Source organism: Perognathus longimembris, chromosome 2 (genome assembly GCF_023159225.1).
Source record: "Perognathus longimembris pacificus isolate PPM17 chromosome 2, ASM2315922v1, whole genome shotgun sequence".
Taxonomy (NCBI): domain Eukaryota; kingdom Metazoa; phylum Chordata; class Mammalia; order Rodentia; family Heteromyidae; genus Perognathus; species Perognathus longimembris.
In genome coordinates this window covers 7,820,146-7,839,688 of record NC_063162.1, presented here as the reverse complement: position 1 = coordinate 7,839,688, position 19,543 = coordinate 7,820,146, and the positions used below count along the sequence as shown (strand labels likewise).

The following is a 19,543-nucleotide window of genomic DNA, read 5'->3' as shown; positions in this document are numbered from 1 at the left end:
AATAAACCACCGCGCTTGCTAAAACGAGGGCTGTCTGCACTCCTCCCCTGTGGCCAACGACACACCACCACGGCCAGCCAAACCAGGAGGAATGCAGGACTGTGTGGCACGTGGGGAGGGGTCGTCCCTTGTTCCAGTATGCACGGGGGGGGGGGGGGGGGGAAGCCCTTGGTAATGGGCACTGCCCCCTGCACAGCCCCTCAGCCCCAGGCTCTCCACCATGGAGGTGCAGGAAAAAGGTGGCCACGACCATCATTTCTAAAGCCACAGACACTGGCCCTATTTGGAGCCCTACGGGTAAGCAGAGAACACCTGGACTCTATCCCCTCGGCTTCACTAATGGGCTAAACACCGAGATGACTTGACCTGCTACAAAATGGATCTTATTTCCAGAAACGTCTTCAGGCAGACAAAAACTGGCATCCAATTTGCCAATGAGATGGTTAGCTTCGGGGATGAGAAAAGAGGAAAATGGGAGTGTGGCTCACGGGGTAGAGTGCCAGCATTTAGGGGAAAAATAAACAGCCAGGTGCCGGCGGCTCGTGCCTATAATCCAAGCTACTCAGGAGGCTGAGATCTGAGGATTGTAGTCCAAAGCCAGCCCAGGCAGGAAAGTCTATTTGTTGAGACTCTTACCTCCAATTCACCAGCAGAAAAAGCCAGGAGTGAAGCTGCGGCTCAAGTGGTAGAGTGTCAGCCTTGAGCCGAAAAGCTAAGAAGGGGCAGTGCTCAGGCCCAGAGTTCAAGCCCCAGTGTCAGCACGAAGAGGAATGAGGGACTACATTGGAAAAGGAACAGAAGGCCAAATCAATTGTGTGTAGTCCCCCATTCCCACACAGCTGACCCACGGGGGGGCCAATCTCCCCCAGAGACCATAGCGGACTCCTTCAGAGCCAGCTCCCTGCCAACACTGCCCCCGCCTCCAATCAATACTTGCTATGTGATCAACACGACTCTAGGCCAAGCCAAGAGCTTCGGCTGAGCTCCTGTCCCAGCCAGGTCCTACCGCCTGCCCCCATGCGGACTGGCCGCTCCCTCCCTCCCTCCCTCCCTCCCTGGCTCCCTGGAGCTGCACAGGCTCCCTGGGAAACCTCCTCCACCTCTACCAAGAGAGGAAAAAAGGAGAGAGAGAAGGTTCCAGAAGCCCCACTGCTCCGTGTCAGATGCTCCTTCAAAGGTCCCCCGGACAGAAAGTCTAATCCCCACATCTTTCACACTAGAAACCAGAATTCCAGAAGCAGCAAGTCGGGACAAACTCCCTGAAGGCTGGCTCTTCTTTCTTTGTCTGTCACCTAGAACTGCTGAACGAACAAGGTGACAAGTTTGCTTTCTGGGAGGCTCGGAGCCCCGGCCCTGAAGATGGTGACCGCCATGCGTAAGCAGGCCACTCTGCACCCCTGGTAGAGAGGGGGGCGAGCCCCGATAGGTGAAGGACTGAGGGAAACTGAGGCAGGGGCTGCCTGGCTCCCTCGGCAGATCCAGACGGAGGCCATGCCTTCTGGGTGGCGCAAGCCACAAGGGCACCTCTCCGAGCGTGGGGTGGGGATGGGAAGGGGGCCTTGCACACCCCGGGAACGCCTGTGCCTTGGGCGGCCTCCAGGTCCACCCACAACCACCCACCCACTCTGCCTCTGGTGCTATCAGGAGCAGGCGTCTCAAGACTCAGAAGAGAGCCAGTGAGTGTCTGGGGACGGTAAGCTGCTTCAGGTAACACTCGGTGTTGCCAAACGAGGAGGGAGCGATCGCAGCACTTCAGACTGTCACTTTTTATCATGTTTGCCCATAAACTTTTCCCATGTGGCTTCTGAAATGGCGTCCAAATGCAAACAGAGAACAGACGGGGAGCCGGGCCCTGCCCGGTCCAATCACTACGCAGAGAATGCACGGCAGATTTCAACTGCTCCTGAAGAAAACGCAGCCCACCCCAACGGACGACGCTGCGTCCCACAAGCCACGGCTTCTGGGGTACCCCGGGATGGACCCCAGGCTCAATGATGTAGTGACCCCAAAACTCACCCGCTGAGAGCATGCCCTCTCAGTTCAGGGGGTGTCCAACCCTTAAATGCCTTGAAGGAGACAGAGACGGAAGGGAGAGAGACAGAAGACAATGAGACAGAGAGAGACACACACAGACTGACAAAGAAATGGAGAGACAGAGAGAGATTTCTGAACAAATTTTTGTGGAGGAAAAGGGAAAGAGAGAAAGGAGGGAGAGATGGGAAGAGGAAAGGGGGCGAGGAGGGAGGGGGAGGAGAGAAGGTGAAGAAGGAAAAAGAGAGGGAAGAGGAGAGGGGCTATGGAATAGGAAGGGGGATGAAGGGAGAAGGAGGGAAGCAGAGACAAAGGGGGTGGGAGGGAGAAAGGTGGGCACACCTGGTGGACGTAATGGGGGGGGTGGGGGGGCCTGCATGGCTCACTGATCTCCAGCTCCTGGCAGGGTTCAGCGCTGGCCAGGACTAAGCCAGGAGCACTGAGGCACAGGTAGTAAAATGGCCTCGGGTTCCTCCCGGCTACTCTACCCACCCAGCACAAGACAAATCACCACCACAGCGGCAGGGCTGCCAAACTCCCCACAGAGAAGCCCGGGGATCAAGCTGAAGGCTGCTGTAAAGCCGGGGCTCATGTGCGGGGGGGGGGGGGGGGGGCAGGTAAGCCCACGAGGCCCTCCCTGACTTAGAAGTGGCCACTGGCCAAGGCCCAGTGCCCTGACCACCAGATACCCCACACGCCGCAAGCCCTGAATACCCTTCACAGGGGTGAGCTGAAGACACAGACAGACAGACAGACAGACAGACGAGTCAACAGCCAGCACCCGAAGCCTGGCTTTCCAGAACCTATGGCAGCCGAAAAGATCAGGGCTTTGAAGAAACTAATCCTCTATACTTTTCTATGGCACAATCTTCAAGGAGTAGACCAAAAAAAAAAAGGAGAGAGAGAGAAAGAAAGGATGGAAAGGATGGGGGCACTGGGAAATCTTATGATAGAGTAAGGAGGGGTGGCCTTGGGTGGCTGGCCTGCCACAAAGGCAGTGTCCACAGAGCCAGCCACTACAGTCCACACCTTGAAAGCTGCCCCTTTACAAGAACCCAGTCATAAGGAAATGAAAATCCTCCCATCACACGGAGGCCTTATAAGGCCTAGGTAGTAGTACGCCTTGTTCTTAAGGAGGAAAGGGGACAGATAAAGACCAAGTTCTCCACTCCAAGAAATACTGCTTCATAAAACGGGGGAGGGGGGGGGGCGGGGGGAGGGGGCGGGGCGCCAAGAAGCAGCCAGGCCCAGGGCCCTGCGACACAGCACAGCTCATGAACTGGCTGCAAGGCTTTCTCTTTCCAGTCGTGGTGGCGCATCGTCAGACGCCTGCCGGTCAGGTTTGCACACGCCCTGTGTCGCAACTCTAATAGCTACCTCGGCCCCAGAAACTCTCTGGGCTGGCTCCCAGGCTGCCCATCAACGGCTGATGGCTACGTTAAAAATTATAGACTGTGCCAGGTACTGAGGGCTGACGCCTGTAATCCTAACTGCTCGGGAGGCTGAGATCGGAGGACCCACGGACAGTTCCAAGTCAGCCAAGGCAGGAAAGTCTGTGGCACTCTTATCTTCAACCAACCACTAGGGAAAAAAAATCAGAAGTGGAACGGTCGCTCCAAGTGGCAGAGCACGAACGAGCCCTGCGCCAAAGAGCTCAGGGACAGCGCCTAGGCCCTGAGTTCAAAGCCCTGTGACCAACCAGAAAACCTCACCCTGGCCGCACGACATGCATTCAACTCCTACATTACCGAGAGACAGTCCCACAGGACCACGAAACGGGGGAGCCAACCGGGCCTCGTGTGCACCTAGATACTGGACACGCACTGCAAAACAGAGCGAGCCCTTTGCTCAGAAAGCAGGGCCCAAAGAGCTAGGCCGCAGGCTTCCAGGACACCCGCCAAGTGCAAGCCGGTGCTTCGAGTTATGTCAAAGTCCCTGTGCCCGGGTTCCGGGGTACAGCGAGGAGTCTGTGTCCGGCCCCCTGCCTCGTGGGACACGTGCTCAGGAGAACCTGCAGAAAGAAAGCCTCCTGACGCACTGTTCCGGAAACCTTGCCCTCCAAAGCTGGCCTTGCAGACAAAGGCCACTGGGCAACGTGCCTGTCACCTCTGCGGGGCCGTGCTAGGAAGGGCACGCGGAGCTGCCAGGAAGGCCGCGCTCTAGAGCAGAGAGGGCCCTTGCTCCGGGCACCCTGCCATCTGTCTCCTCTCCATCATGCGGTGGTACCCCTATCCAAAAGAGCATGGCGTCCTCGCTCATGTACACCATCCTACTACTCTGCCGACCTTCAGAGCCCAGCTCAAACAGCTCCTCTAGGAAACTTGCTGATTCCTACTGAGACACTGTAGCCGTGTTTACTCACATAGCATGGGCAACAGTCAAACCATCTCCCTCCCTCTCGCTCCTCAACCCCCCCACGCCTAGCAGAGGCAGGGTCAACCAGGGCTTCAAGGATTTTCATCGGGCATAGAGACCACCTTCCAGGGGCCCGACAGCCAGAGACCTGGGTCTTGGGGGCTGAGACTCGAGCTCCCACAGGTGCCCACGGCAAGGCTACTGCTGCTGATCCACCAACACGCTACCTAGGAACTCAAGAGCTGCGTCCTAGGCAATGAGCGGCATCGAGATGAGCAGCGCCATGCTTCCTGAGCCTTAGGGGTTACGTGAAGAAAGGCTACCAAGCCTGCCTGCAACAGGTCAAGGTCAGCACAAGGGCAAAGCTAGGGCTTCCTGGGAAGACCCATGTATACATGAAGAGGCAGTATTCTCGCTAGGACAGGGTGCAGGTTTAAGAGACTTCTGTTTATGGGACGCAACTGGCCACGAGGAGGTCAGCTGACAGCTTTCTCCGGCCCCACGAGAACCTCTATTTGCATTCCTCTGGCTTCAACACAGTTTTTTTTCAAATGAACAAAGCTGTCACATCTTGTGTGTGTAAGTTACCTAAGTGAGGATTCCAGCAATGCCACCAAGTGGAACTAAAGCGCCTGAAAGCCTTGTAAAATTCGTCGTTATCGATGCCCTTGTACAACAGCTCCTGGATTGATTTAGCAAGGAAGAGAGGCCTGCGGCTTGACAGTTCACCCACCCAGCAAACCAAAGAGGACCAAAGATTCACAAATTCCTAGACAAGAAATCCCCAGAAAGTTCAGAGGAGAACTAACTTACAACCCAGAGCATGCTAAGAATAAGCCCTTTGGCATCCATTGTAGACAAACACAAACAAACAAACAAAAACCTAGAATTAGGCTTTACATAGTCCACAAGCAAGGGCCTGCCTTATAGTGAGCCAAGGTGATGGGCTGTGTTCCAGGTGGGTGGGTGGCCTGATCACATTCCCGAAGCCAGTGCTCAGGGTCCGTCACCCTTCCAACTTTGACTGTGTCACCTGTGGCTCCCAGAAGCCCGATCTCCGCTAGGCTTGCCCCCTCAAGGCTGAGACGAGTGTTCAATGAAATGGTACAGGAAGTAAATAATGTCATGATGATCTAACAACACAATAAAGTAAGTATGAATAAATCAACTGGAGACACTTGCTCTCTAATTCCCTTAAAGGGCAGGTCGCTGTCCAAATCCAGGTGACCTTTCCTCTGTTCACAGGCCTGGGGGGGGGGGGTACTTTGCAAATAAAAGGGATAGTTTTAAAGAGGCGCAGCTACAAAAGAAAAGGAGGAGGAGGAGGAGGAGGAGGAGGAGGGGGAGGAGGAGGAGGAGGGGGAGGAAGAGGAGGAGGAGGAGGAGGAAGAAAGTAGAGTTGGGGACAGGGTTAAAGAGTTACTCCAGGAGGGGCAAGGCTGCTCTCTGCTTCTTCACCCCTGGACCTTTTGGGGGGGGTATTGTTCAGCAGGTTTATTTAAAGGGCTTGGCCTTTCTTCTCTCAGCAGGACCCCAGTTCCAACACCAGTTCAGAGGCTGCAGATGTGTTCCTACACAGTTCCTTCCCCCATGCCATTTGCAAATGAAGGAGCGGCCACTGGGGGGGGGGGGCAGGGCAGCTCGGCTAGCAGATGGCCTTCCTCATTTGAATGGGTCTGATCCACTCCTGGGTTCAGCTTGTGGGAGACAGGACCCTTAGCCCCGTGCTATCCCTCAGCAAACAGCTGGATGAGAATGACCGCACATGAGGGATACACACACACACGCACGCACGCACGCACGCACGCACGCACGCGCGCGCACCCTGACCCTTTCTGGTGGGGCTAGGGAGGATATAGTTGTTGTGGATGTGCACCACGGGGCCTGGAAATGGCTGGTAGGAGCCTCGGATGTCTGCTAGGGGTGAGGAGGGGAGAGAGGCCGCCCCAGCAGGCTGAAACCCACGTGATTCCAGGAAGCTCCAAATTAACACAGCACCACCACAGTGAACATCGTCTCTTCTCTACCCCAAACCATGTATTTGCAGGGAGGGAAAAAGTTTTCAGAAAACCAAGAGGCCAGAAGAGTCCCTCGCTCACTGCCTGGGAGCCTCCAAAACTCTGAGCGTGCTGGGAGAGGCTCCGCGGCTTTGCAAGGACCAGGCAGGCGCTCAGGCGACTTAAGAAGCATGGCCCTGCCCGAGGCACACCACCAGGACGGCCGCCACCTGCCCGCATCCATGATGGACGGGCCAAGGGAGGCAGCACCACAAGAGGCAGCAAGGAGCGGGCCCGATTTCCCCGCTGACCGCCCCTGCAGGGGCGCACAATCTTCTAACCAGGGGGCCTCAGTGTAAGCCCAGCCTCTAGCCACGGGCAAAGCCAGCAGTGGAGAAGCCGGGCCCTGGACAGTCCACCAGCCCGAGTGGGGACAACTCAGCAGGCAAGGTGGCTGCTAGTGAGCGGGCGCCATGGGCGGGGGGGGGGGGGGGGGGAGTCGCTGGAGATCAGGGAGGGTGACCTGCCAGTCTCAGGTGCTGCAGAAAATCCTCCACCGGGTCCCCGACCCCTCCAGCCTCAGCTCCCCCCCCCCCCCAGCTTCTCCTCTCACTCAGCTCCTCTTCCCCGGCATCTCGCGCCCACAGGACATCTCAGAACAGCTCCACCTCAATGAGTAGCAGCAGCCACCGTCAGGAGCTGAGCGGAACCCCATCCCCCCCCCCCCCCACTAGCCGGGGCTCTGGGCTGGCCACGGCTCAGACTGGCGCACAGTGTGAGCTCAAGGGTAACAGGGCACGTAGTAAGGGTCTCAAAAACCAACAGATGAATAAACCCAAAAGAAGCCACAACGACCCTCCACCAACAAACACAAAGCACGTCTAAGCCACTCTGCCTCTGCAAGCTGTCATGGTGCCCAGAGAGACACAGTCACTAAGGAAGGTGCCATGCATGGCTCCTTCTGGCCCAGAGTCTGTCCTTCCCTCCCCCACAAAGCCTCCCGCCATGCCTGCAGCCCCAGGCGTGACCACCGACCGCACAGGCAACCAGGAGAAAGTTCCACGCACCTCCGTCTCGACCTGCACCCATCAAAGTCATTTTTTGGTTTTGGTTCTATCTAACCCCATCAAACTGAATTTTGCTTCCCTGGCCTGGTCTCCCCCTAGGAACCTTGTTCTAGGTCAAGGCTGGAAGTGGAGCAAATTGTCTCCACTTCTGCCCTCTTGAGTCCACCTTTTCTTTCTTTATTTTGGGGACTTGGGGTGGGGTAGGGGTTCTTATTCTCTGCCCCAAATCTCTGCTGGGAAAAGACACTAGAAGGTTAATCACTGATTGCAGGAGTCCCGGGAGCAGAGGTAGGCTTTGATTTCCCACGCAAGCATAAATTAGAAATGCTGGGAAGGAAAATGACAGTACCAAAGCAGCAACCCGAAAAGCCCACGTGCAACAGGACCCGGGGCCCAGCACCAGATGCCCGGGGAGGACGGAGATGGGGGGTGGGGGGCCCTTGGGGGCACACGGATCACAGCAGGACCCCTGTGGTCCTGAGCTGACTCAGCCTGGGTCCCCAACAGAAACCCACACAGTCTCCCCCACTGGTTTCCCTGGGCAGCACGGAGCACTGGCTTCTTGCCAAGAAGCTATAGGACCACCAGGTGCCATTCTAGAAAATTCACCAAGTGGTAATTATTGGAATTTTTTTTTTTCAAATGACTTTGGAGAAATAGGAACGGACAGGTAAGGAAGAAGTAGAATCAGCCATCAGGGTCCTTACAAGTGTTGGGAAATGGAGAGGCCACTGCTTTCCACATTCTGCATTCCAGAGCAGATGGATCTGCTCAGGATGAAGAGTCAGGATGAAGAGTCAGGGTGCCTTACCTGGCACCCACCGATCCGTTCAAGGCCTGCCTGGATAGGTGCTCCCTATCTACCGGGTCTTCGAGCAATCATGCCACCTCTGATCGCTACAGGACCATGATCTCAACACCCAACCTATCCCATCAAAAGCCCCCACTAGGACAGGCCAGGAGACAAATGACCGGCAGCTCTGGTACCGCCACAGGCCCCATTGCCATGGTTGAGCTGTCTTCCGAGCAGTCTGGGACTGGAAACCCAGATATCCCAGCACTAGGAACCCACAGGACAGACATCATTACACGCAAATGTGGCCAGGACAATCCCCATGTGCTAAAGGCATGGACAGAAGTGAAGCACGCTACACCCACCCTAGCCAAGTCCCTAACTTCATCTCTATTGTTTGTTGTTTTGTTTTGTCCCAGGGCTTGGAGTCAGAGCTTGGGTGCTATTCTTGAGGTTTTGTTTGTTGTTGTTGTTTTCCTCAAGGCTAGTGTGCTCTGCCACTTGAGCCACAGCTCCACTTTCAGCTTTTTTTAGTGGCTAATTGGAAATTAGAGTCTCACAGATTTTCCAGCCTGGACTAGCTTCAAACCTTGATCTTAGATCTCAGCCTCCTGAGAAGCTAGGATTATAAGGTGCAAGCCACTGGTGCCTGGCAATACATAAGACATTTTAAAGTCTAAACTCATATAGGAGAGGACTAGGGGCATTACTCAAATGGTAGAACACTTGCAAGGCCTAAGGCCTAGGGTACAATCCCAGGACAGCAAAATAAAAGGCATGGGAGAGATTGGCCAAATCCAGAGACTAGAACTGATTTCTACTTCATGTCAGTGGTCACTCACCAGACTTATCCCTGTGTGTTATGGGGCAAGCATCTGGAAACCCTGGTTTGGAAGTTACTTTGACAAGGAGGTGAGTGGGATAGGGAAGAAGGCAGCAGCTTCTATCCCGGGCCTACAGCGGGGCCTCACAATGTAACTTACACATAAATCCGCATCATTAATTTACACTTAATAGCCATATTCACCTTCAGACACATCAGCTCTGAGCCCCAGAGAGTTCATCTACTCTGTCTGAGGTCCTACATGGAGACATTCAAACCCAGCTCCCAAGGCCGAGCTCCTCTGAGTTCCCAACTGCAGAGTGCAAAAAGCACCTCCCATCACCATTCAAAACAACGTCAAAGAAATAAAATCAGAGCCTGGCACTCGCGGCCCACACCTGTAATCCTGGCTACTCAAGAGGCTGAGGTCTAAGAATCTCCGGTCAAAGCCAGGCTGAAGGGGAAACCCATGAGACTCTTACCTTCAATTAACCACCAAAAATAAATAAAAATACAAACCTGGAAGTAGAGCTGTGTCTCAAGTGGTAGAGCGCTAGCCTTGAGCGGAAAAACCGAAGTAAGGGACAGCTTCCAGGCCCTGAGTTCAAAGTTAAAGCTCTAGTACTGGCATACATACATACATACACACACACACACACACACACACACACACACACACACATCGAGAGAGACAGAGAGAGAGAGAGAAATCAGATGCAGAATTTGGATTCTTAGTCTTTTAAAGATTCCAATGACTCTAAATCTGAAACAGTTACAAACACAACTTGGTTATAAAGTCAATAGAATGCCTGCTATAGTGAGCTGAGACTGCAGCAATTCTTACATCTTAGTGGAAATCCGGAGGCTTAAGGCAGAACAGGAAGGAGGCTCCTTGAAGGGAGACACAGGACTTCGAGTTAATCCCACTGTCAACTGATAATATGCATTGGAAGGGTGTTCAAACAGGTTAAATACGAAACCCACCTGCTACAAAGACCTTTACATTCAATGAAAATAGCATCAACCCCACATACACACATCAAGTTTGCCTTTTTCAAAGTCTGGGTAGGTTAACAGCATTACAATTCATCACATGGGGGGGGGGGGAGAGACCGCCATGTGTAAAAACAGATCTATACGTTGAAATGTAAGTCCTCTAGAAAATAATCCCGACAATATATGCAGAGTTTACTCATAAATGTACAAACAAATGTCCTCAGTCCCAGTTCCTGAATCTCTCATTTTTCCTTCTAAACTATTTTTAACCTCTTCATAAAACATGTTCACTGCAACCTGAAATTCTATATGTGTGCATTCCATTCAGAAATGACATGGAATGTACTATTTTTTTTCATTGGACAAGAGGTTGAAAAGAGAGGACCACACAGCTCTACTCCCCAACTCAGTCCAGTCAAAGCCAAAAGACATTTATTTTTATCCTTATGGTGTAGCCAAAGTCCACAATGGGGTGGAATTACATATGGTAGTCCAAAGTGGAGGAAAAACGACACCTCCAACATCTTCAAACTCTATTGTGGTGCAAGTTGCCCAAAACTAAAATTAGCAAAACTCTAGAGCACACTTATTTCACCTGAAACACACTACCACGGTTTGTCTTGATCATGTAGAAATATATAAGTGGTAGGAATTAAGTTATATAAAAACAGGCCATTAAACACCATTTGGCCACCCTAAATGTGGCTACCATCTTGGATTTTCTATCATGTCCTAAAAAACAACAGTAACAGTATATGATCAGGGCAAGGGGGAAATAATGTACACGAAATAGGACGAATGTCGATTTCAAAAGGAGACATTCATCTCCAAGACTTGAAGGACGACCAAAGCAAGGCGCTGAGCAGATTCCTCAAAAGAACTCGGCCTTGAGCACCCTTCTTAACCCTCTCACTTCGCTCATCCAAGGTCCAAAGTGTCACCTGACTGGATCACTTTGGGTCTACCTGTCCTATAGCAGAAGGAAATCAGGCAATTAATGAAGAACTTGAAGCCTCATATGAAGGCGATTGCTTTCTTCAAAAGGGAACTCAAGTTGTACATAACTTTTAATTTATTTATTTACTGTCAAAGTAATGTACAAAGGGGTTACAGTTTCATACATAAGGCAACAAGTACATTTCTTATCCAACTTGTTACCTCCTCCATTTTTCTCCCATCTTCCCCCCTTCCTATCTCCCTTCCTACCCTCCCCCGAGTTGTACAGTCGGTTTACAGCACGTTGTCTTATAAGTATTGCTGTTGCATTGGTTCACCTTTTACCCTTTGTCTCTCCATTTTGGTGTCCCCCTTCCCTAGTTCTAGTAAACGTACATGCAATACCCAGTATACCAAAGTTACAGTGACAACAGGGGTAAAAGCATGGGGAAGAAAGACAAAAGAAAAAGGCATAATTTCATATGGTAAGTTGAAAGCAACAACAAAGATAAACCACTTATTTCCAAATCTTGTAGTTAATTTCGCTTAGCATCATCTTATGTGGTCATATTTATGTTGCTATTGAGCTATTGTGCTCCTCTGCTAGGGCTATCCTAAACAAGTACTAATTGATTCCAGTGAGTGAAACCATAGGAGTTTATGTTTCTTTGTGTCTGGCTCACTTCATTTAATATGAAGGTTGTACATAACTTTAAGACAGAAGTTTGAGAGCTCCCAGCAAGTCCTAGCTGAGCTCTTAAAGATTTGTACTAGACAAAGCCATTTTGGATACGATCATGCTGGAGTATAGACGCTCAAAAACTACACCGTCAGCTGAGCTACGCATGTTCCGCCCTTACTTCAGACTCACCGGTCAGCCACCCAGAGCCTCTGACACCACCGCTGTTGGTTAAAGGATCGTGGCCTAAGACGGCAAGTCATCAAGGCCCAATGGGCAGCACCAAGCCTCCGCATGCTAGAGAACTGAAAACCAACCGTGTGTCGGTGGCTCGCGCCTGTAATCCTAGGTACCCAAGGGGCTGAGATTTGAGGATCCAGCCCAGGCAGGAAAGCCCATGAGATACGGCACTGTGGCTCAAAGTGGTAGAGTGCTAGCCTTGAGCAAACAGGCTCAGGGAGTTCAAGCCCCACGACCGACAAAAAAAAGAAAAGAAAAACAGCACCCTGTCTCCGTTCCACTTGGGATGTAGCTAATGAACAAAGAATTCAAACTCTCAGACTCGAGGAAATAAACACAGACTGGAGCCAGGCACCAATGGCTCATGTGTGTAATCCTAGCTACTCAGGAGGCTGAAATCAGAGGATCTCGGTTCAAAGCCCACCCAAGGTAGAAAGTCCATGAGAGTCTTACCTCCAATTAACGGGTAAAAAGCCAAAAGTACAGCTGTGGCTCAAGCAGCCTTGAGAAAGAAAACTAAGCGACAGTGCCCAGGTCCTGAGTTCAAGCCCTACTACCAGCATGAGTGCGCATGCACACACACACACACACACACACACACACACACAGTACAGCAGACTGGACATTTCTACACAGCCACAGATAATCCACTAGACAAGAATTATTTATAGTGACCTGCAAACTCCCTCCCAAAATAATTTCTGAACCACCTACCAAGACATCCTGCTAAAAGTCAAACCAAGGGGAGGAGAGCAGCTCCCGCTACATTTGCTCCCTCCTGTAATACGTGGACAACCCCAAGACAGATTTCCCGTGTCTACCTTTAAAGACCAAAATCAGCTCAGGCAGACACGGAAGAGTAAGATGGACTGATGAAAGAGGCCTGGTAGCTTTTCACAATCACCCTAAGTAAACAGCAAAACAAACAATGTACAAGCAGAAGGGAGACTGCACGCATTTCCCTGAGAATGTGAACATTAAACAAACTCTTCCTGTTCAATAAACACCACTCCAGTTATTTCATAACCGTGAAATTATTCATTAAGTCTGATAGTAGAGCCATCTCCTGTTGCATTGCTCTGATTATGTGAATTCTCACCCTCAGCAGGGGCTGAAAACCTGGACAGGGCTCTCAGGTATGAGCTGGTAGGTTCTGTGCAAAAGTAACTGTTCAGTCTTTTAACTGGTTAAAATAAACAGGCAACACCACACACACACACACACACACACACACACACACTCTCTCTCTCTCTCTCTCTCTCTCTCTCTCTCTCTCTCTCTCTCTCCAAATTCAGACCAGAGGGAGCCAGTGCAGAAATTTATACAAATACCAATTCTCTGGGCTTGGCAGATTTTTGCTCTAGAAGTAATATTAAACACAGCTCTTTGTCTATGAATTGTGAAATACTTTATATACTAATAAAGAATGTGTACTTCATTGTGTATTTAACTACACAAGCCTGCATTTGGTTTAATTGACCAAGAATAAGCCCTTGTTCCTTAGCTAACTATCAAGTTACAGTCAACTCTTAAATATTAACGTGCATAGTAAGGAAACAAAAATACACATGGCATTTTAAATCACTCAGCTTGTAGGAAGCAAATATATTCTTCTTTCTTTTCCTTTAACTTGCAGTTAAGTGTGAGTGGCTGATACGGTAGTGTTTATGGTGCTTTCTAACCAAAAACAAAGAACAAAAAAAAAAACCGTAAGCCACCCAGGAAAACTCTGATTTAGGGAGGTTTCTGCACATCCCTCACTCAATTTCCCATTCTAGACCAACTCCCAGGGGTTCAGGACAATCCTGCTCCTCAGCAGATTTAAAAAACGTAAGCAGGCCACCTCATTTTCCCCAGGTTGTTGCTTTTCAGAATCGCAGGAGGTGGAGGGCGGGGAAGTAATTAAGGACTGGGGGTTGGAAAGCCCTTTTATTTCAGCTCCCACGGGGCTGGTGCGTAAACACAGATCCCCTCAATGTCAACAAGGGCTTAATGAACCCGAGGAGGTGACACCGTTGGGAAGAATCTGAAAGTAAGAGTTCTCCCTCATCAGTAATCAAGCTTGACTCCGCTCCAAACATTCAGAACATTCATCAACAGAACGGTACCTGGCACTGAGAAGAGGCCCCCTCTCGATCGATAGCTAACCGCACTGGGGTCCTTCCTTCCCGCGGACCCTGGAACGATGACGGATGCACTGGAAATGATCATTGCGAGCCTGCAACACTAACACGTAAAATCTTCCCGAGACTCCGTGAGCAGACCCAACCTCGGCCGACACACGTGATAGGACATGACATGCAGACGTGTGAAAGCATGATTCCGCACAGAGCCGCGAGAACTGGACGGAGCTTTTCCCTGAACCAGCCAGAAGACGAGGCCAGCCTCCTCCCAGGAAGCCCTTGATCACGTCGCTCCCTAATCCAATGCACATTATCTAAACGGAGCCTCCAAATTAACAAGCCAAAAAGTTTTCCAAGATAAGACTTCAGGAGGTCAAAGGTGACTGTTGCTATAGCTACACTAATGGACAGATAGGGATGGACACACACACACACACCACACACACACACACACACACACACACACACACTCAGCAGCACCAAGGCCTAACCTGGGGCTGCTCTGGGCTGCTCTAGCTGACTTCCAAGTGTTTAAAAAAATAATAATAATTACATCGAAACTCAGTAAACAGCGCTGGGAATGCAGCCTGGTGGCCGAGTGCTTGCCTTGCATGCATGAAGCTCTGGGTTCGATTCCTAAGTACTACATAAATAGAAAAAGCTAGAAGTAGCACTGTGGCTCCAGTGCTAGCTAGCCTTGAGCAAAGGAAGGGCAGGGACAGTGCCCAGGCCCTGAGTTCAAGTCCCAAGACTGGCCAAAAAAAAAATAAAAAAAAAAAACAGCAAATAAACAAGTCTTCAGGCTCAAATCCGATGGCACTTGCTGGAAGACCAGACCAAGCAAGCCCAAACCCCACTGAACACAGGCTCGGCGGCCTCCCCCCTGCAAGAGAAACTCCGCTGCTCTGCGTGTTTCTCAACACTGTGGCAAATGGGCACAGCCAGTGCAAGAGACTGGGACAAGGAACCCAGGACGGCGCCTGCTCCTAGCTGACTGGGGACCGTGACCACAGCCCTAACCACACCGACCCTAAGCACGCTGCCATCTGCCCTTCACCTCCACGTCCAGGGGAAATGCAAGCACTGGCCCCCAACCCTCCAGTGACAACAAGGGAAACTGAGGTGCAGCAGCTCCTTTGCTCTCCCAGATTCTCCTCTGCGCGGAGCTTGACACCTTCCCCTAACACGTGAGGTTCTGATTACCTCACACCAGTCTGAGTGAGGCCTCCAGGCTCAGGAACAGGCCTCCAAGGGGACAGGGAGGTAGGGCCTGTGACTCCAGGCCCGCGCATGCGTTCACGCTTTCACAGCACGCACACGGGATTGGATATCAATTCTTACCTAAAGAGGACCTTCCCACCCGGACGGTCCCCCTCTACCTCCCCTGTCCCTCCCCGCACTTATAAATGTAGTTTAAACTTCTTCCAGTAATTAAACTCAGTAAAAGAAATCCTCCAAGACCATTTTATACGTTTCACTGAAATAAACTCACAGTAACCCTGTCCTGAAATGAAAAATGACAGTTTGGGGTTGTTGTTGTTGTTTTTAACCCCTAACCTGTCCCTAAAGCCCACACTGTAGGAATTCTTTCAATAGTGCCGAGCCCCTTCCTCAAGGGGAAACTAGTAATCAGGGGAACATCTATTTTAATTATTGAGCAAAATTAAAGGCATACAGGTGGGGCTTGCAGGAACTGGAAACCTCTCTCCTCACTGTAAGCCCTTTAGAAAAAAAAAAAACACCTCATCCTTGTAAAGGACATTCATGAAGATGTCACAGCCCAAGTCACAAAGAGGAGGCGAGGTGGACAAGCCCCAGCCCAAACTCCCGCCAGCTCCCCTTTCTGAATGAAGGGGGCGGGCGGCATGAAGTCACACCCGGTCATCTTGAGGCAAGCCTAGCTCCAAGGGGCCAAGGAGGTCCCCATGTCACAAGGGCACCTGGTAGACATTCGTGGGGAGCCACCCCCCCCCGGCTCTCACCCCCCCACCCCCCCCTGCCCCATGGTTAAGGAGGCTGAGCTTCAGCCCGCTGCTGCTCTGGGTACCAGGCGGCTGACGCTCACCGGGCCCCGCCAGACACCACCGAGGAGCACGCGGGCTCCAGAGCCCAAGCAAGCACCAGGTGGGCCCTGGGCAAACAGGTTCATTAAGCGGCGATGAGTGCTGGGCTCTGCCGTTTGGCGCTCGGATTACCACTTGGAAAGTAACTCGGCTACCAATATTCCCTACTGATGACAGATTCCAAAGCTTCACCAGGCAGAAGCTAAGCCCACGAGAGTGTCTCCTGAAGACCTGAGGGGCAGGCTCCACATCTGCCCGCCCGGGGCTTCGGGCCAGCCCAGTGATCACCCTCCCGGCTGGCCTGCTGTGGCCGGTGCCATCAGGTCTCCAAAGCCGCTCTCCCCCAGCGGGGGAGCCCCTTGGCATAGCTACACCCAAGTCTCACTAAAATAGAACCTGCCGCTCTGGGGCCCAAGGCGTTCACTACAATGGCTTTAAAAAAAAAAAAAAAAAGAGTCTAATGGGCTGAACTTCAGGAGCTGCTTTCCTCTTCCAACCATGAAACGAAGACGTCAGCGTCTCAGAGGTGGGCCATTTCACCGTTTCCCTTAAAGGCTCCTTTTGTCAGAAAGCAGCAGTTGCCTCCACGCGGAGAGCAGGGCTCTCCCTCCAGAGACAGCTGCGGCCGGCCCGCCTGCCAGCCACGACACGAAGCGCCTGGGCTCTCCGGAGCCCTCACCAAGCCCCCCCCCCCTCACCAGCGCAGGGAAACCCACACCCTGAAACCACCTGGGCAAGCTTGGGAGGCAGAGGGGGTCTCAGAGAGCCCAGTCTCCCGGCTACCCCACAAGGGCAGCTGACTCCAAAACAGGCTTTACCAGTGAGTACCACTCCCCCCCAAGCCCCAAAACTTGGTACCCTGAAAGTAAGAATAAAAAAATAAATAAATAGAAAGAACTAACTTACCTTCTGGCTCTAACGTGGTATCTTCAACTAAACTGAAGGAGGGCCGGGCCAGAGACACGGTTGCCATGGTAACCGCCACCAGGCAGATGAAGCGACCCCAGCCCACCATGGTTCCGGTGCCAATCCCCGGTCCTCTTCCATATCTCCACGTAGACGTTAATCCCATCTGCACACTTCCTCCAGGAGCATGGGCCGCCGGCAACGCCTTCAGCCCCGCCGGGGGCTCAGGAGCCAGGGCGCAAAGGCGGCTGCGGAGCTCGAGGTCAGACTCCGTGCGGCTGCTGCCAGAGAGAGAGAGAGAGAGAGGAGGCGAGTGAGCGCGCTCTTCCCCCACGCCAGCTCTCTTCAAGCCAAACGGACGGCTCCCGGGGGTCAGCCCCGCAAACACGTGCAGCAGCAGCAGCAGCGATCGCGAGCTCTTCCTTCCCGGCCTCACCTGGGAGCTCCAGGTGCTCCCTCCAGACCAGCCCACGATAGGTGTCAGGCTCGTGAGGAACAACAGAGGCAGAAACTGCAGCTGGAAGGACTCGGATGGGCAGGGCGCTTGCCGCCAGCCGCCTCAGAAAAAAAAGGCACAGGCAACCTGACCTTAGTGTCAAGGGCAACTGTAAAAGTAAGTTGGGGGGGGGGAATGCTCCTATTGGCACACCTAACTCGTTTAACTTCGCTTAGTCCAGCCGGACTTTAGGAAGCTGACCAGTAAGAGGCGTCGACTTAAGAGCGAGGCATTCTGCATTTGAGCCCGGCTGGAGCTGAGCACCAGGCCCTCCCTCCCTCCCTCCCTCCCTCCAGGGTGCCCTCCCTCCCTCTCTCCCCCTCACTCCCCCCCCCCCCCCCCCGCCTTTACGGCTGTAAGTTCCCAGGAAGAAAGGAGAGCAGCGAAATCAAAAGAATCTCAGGAAGGCTATGAAAAATTCCCACCAGTTTACACTTGTCAGGATTCATTTTCGAACACAGACGTGCGTTTCAATCCTTCGCCAAGCAGCCACTCACAGAGAATGAAGAAAACTGTAATACATTCAGAGCCGCTGATCCAAAAGGGATTCAAAGCCTGGATTCCCTTCCACTGGCTAAATGGCCATGCAGGCCTGCTAAATAAATGTCTCCAACCTGTGACCGAGGGGGAGCGGGGAGGGGGTCAAGAAACCGCAGATGCAAAGTCTAATGAATTATGCAGGGATTATTAGGAATGGTGATGATACGTGCCTTGTCTTGGGTTGTGTGATTGGCTCAGTAACTTCAGTACGTTCAGCTACTGGCTAAAATTTCAAAGTAGAAACTACAGGGGAGCACTCAACCGACTATTCTGTCTTCCTACTTGATACAAGGCACAGAGAATTCCCCAAAAGCACAGTCCAAATAATTTCTGTGTGTGTGCGTGTGTGCGTGCGTGCAAGCATGCGTGTGCCTGCACAGGTGCATGCCACTGGGACATAAACTCAGCCTGAGGACCTAACTCAAGGCCTTGCACTTGCCAGGCAAGTGAGCTAAATCCTGAACTGAGCTAGATCCCCAATCCCTCTTATAAGGCTGGTGTTGTACCACTTGAGTCACAGCTCCACTTCTGGGGGTGGGGGAACTTGGGGGGGGGGTAAGCTGGAGATTAGAGTCTCTTGGATTTGTCTGCTCAGACTGGCTTCCAACCAAGATGGTCAAACCTCAGCCTCCTGAGTAGAGCCATGGGTACCTGATCCCAAATACCTTTAAATTCCTTCAGTGACTAAGAATTGGATGAAGAGGCACCAATTAAGAGAATTTGATCAACGTAACAGCAGGAAGCACTGCACCGACTTTAGGCAGTAAAGTCCGCAAACTGGGCACATTTTATAAGACTGGACAGGTGGAGTGAGATTTGTAATACAAAAAAAAAGCCTCTACATTTGTGCTTCTGAAACAGGGGGTTCATGTTTGAAGTCGTGACATCGGATTTCACTGCCAGGGTCTCCCCAACGCTCTGCCCTAAACGCGGCTGTCTCCTTGTGGCCTGGGCTGAGGAGTCTGCAAATGTCTGCCTTCAAGAAGGCATGGCAGAAGCAGGGTGCCCAACTCAAGCGGTCAAGCATGTGAGCACCCACAGCCTGGAGAGAGCTTGAAGGATCTTCCCCAACTCCTCTTTCCCGTTAGAGCCAAAAGTCTCTGCCGATAAATCCCCTCTCTATTTCTACATACATGTGGGAGGGCGGCACAGAAACATCCTCATTGATTTACTAAGCATTTCCAGAATGCTGGGGAATTTTCAGCCTCACATGCAACTTCATGAAGTCTTAGGCCGCCAGTGGGAGGTCTTTTCCAGCCCCAGCCCAGCGGAGCAGGAAAAGAAGAAGAAATGAGCAGTGCCCAGAGCTCAGTCTTCCACTCATCTGCCCCAGGGCTGGACCATCTCAGCCATGTGGAGGCCTAGGCTCTGGTTCCCGCAGGCCCCCTTCCCCGAAGCCCAGGGAGGCGGAGGAGGCCCGGGCGGGCGGCAGGTCTGCCTAGCAGCCGCACCGGAGTGGACAAAAGTGTGCACGACCTCCTAGGCGGGATAATTAGGT

At 52.2% G+C, this 19,543-nt stretch overlaps 1 protein-coding gene across 8 annotated transcripts in view; it reads right to left on the bottom strand.

The window, feature by feature from the left end:
• The window catches only part of Fgfr2 (fibroblast growth factor receptor 2), a 103,340-nt gene extending 86,052 nt beyond the window's left edge, over positions 1-17,288 (bottom strand). For all 8 annotated transcript variants that reach the window (XM_048338103.1, XM_048338105.1, XM_048338104.1 and 5 more), the window contains exon 1: positions 17,010-17,288. In XM_048338103.1, coding sequence (XP_048194060.1) covers positions 17,010-17,175 — 166 coding nt within the window. In that variant the 5' untranslated portion in view covers positions 17,176-17,288. The remainder of the gene's footprint in view (positions 1-17,009) is intronic.
• Between the last annotated feature and the right edge of the window lie 2,255 nt (positions 17,289-19,543).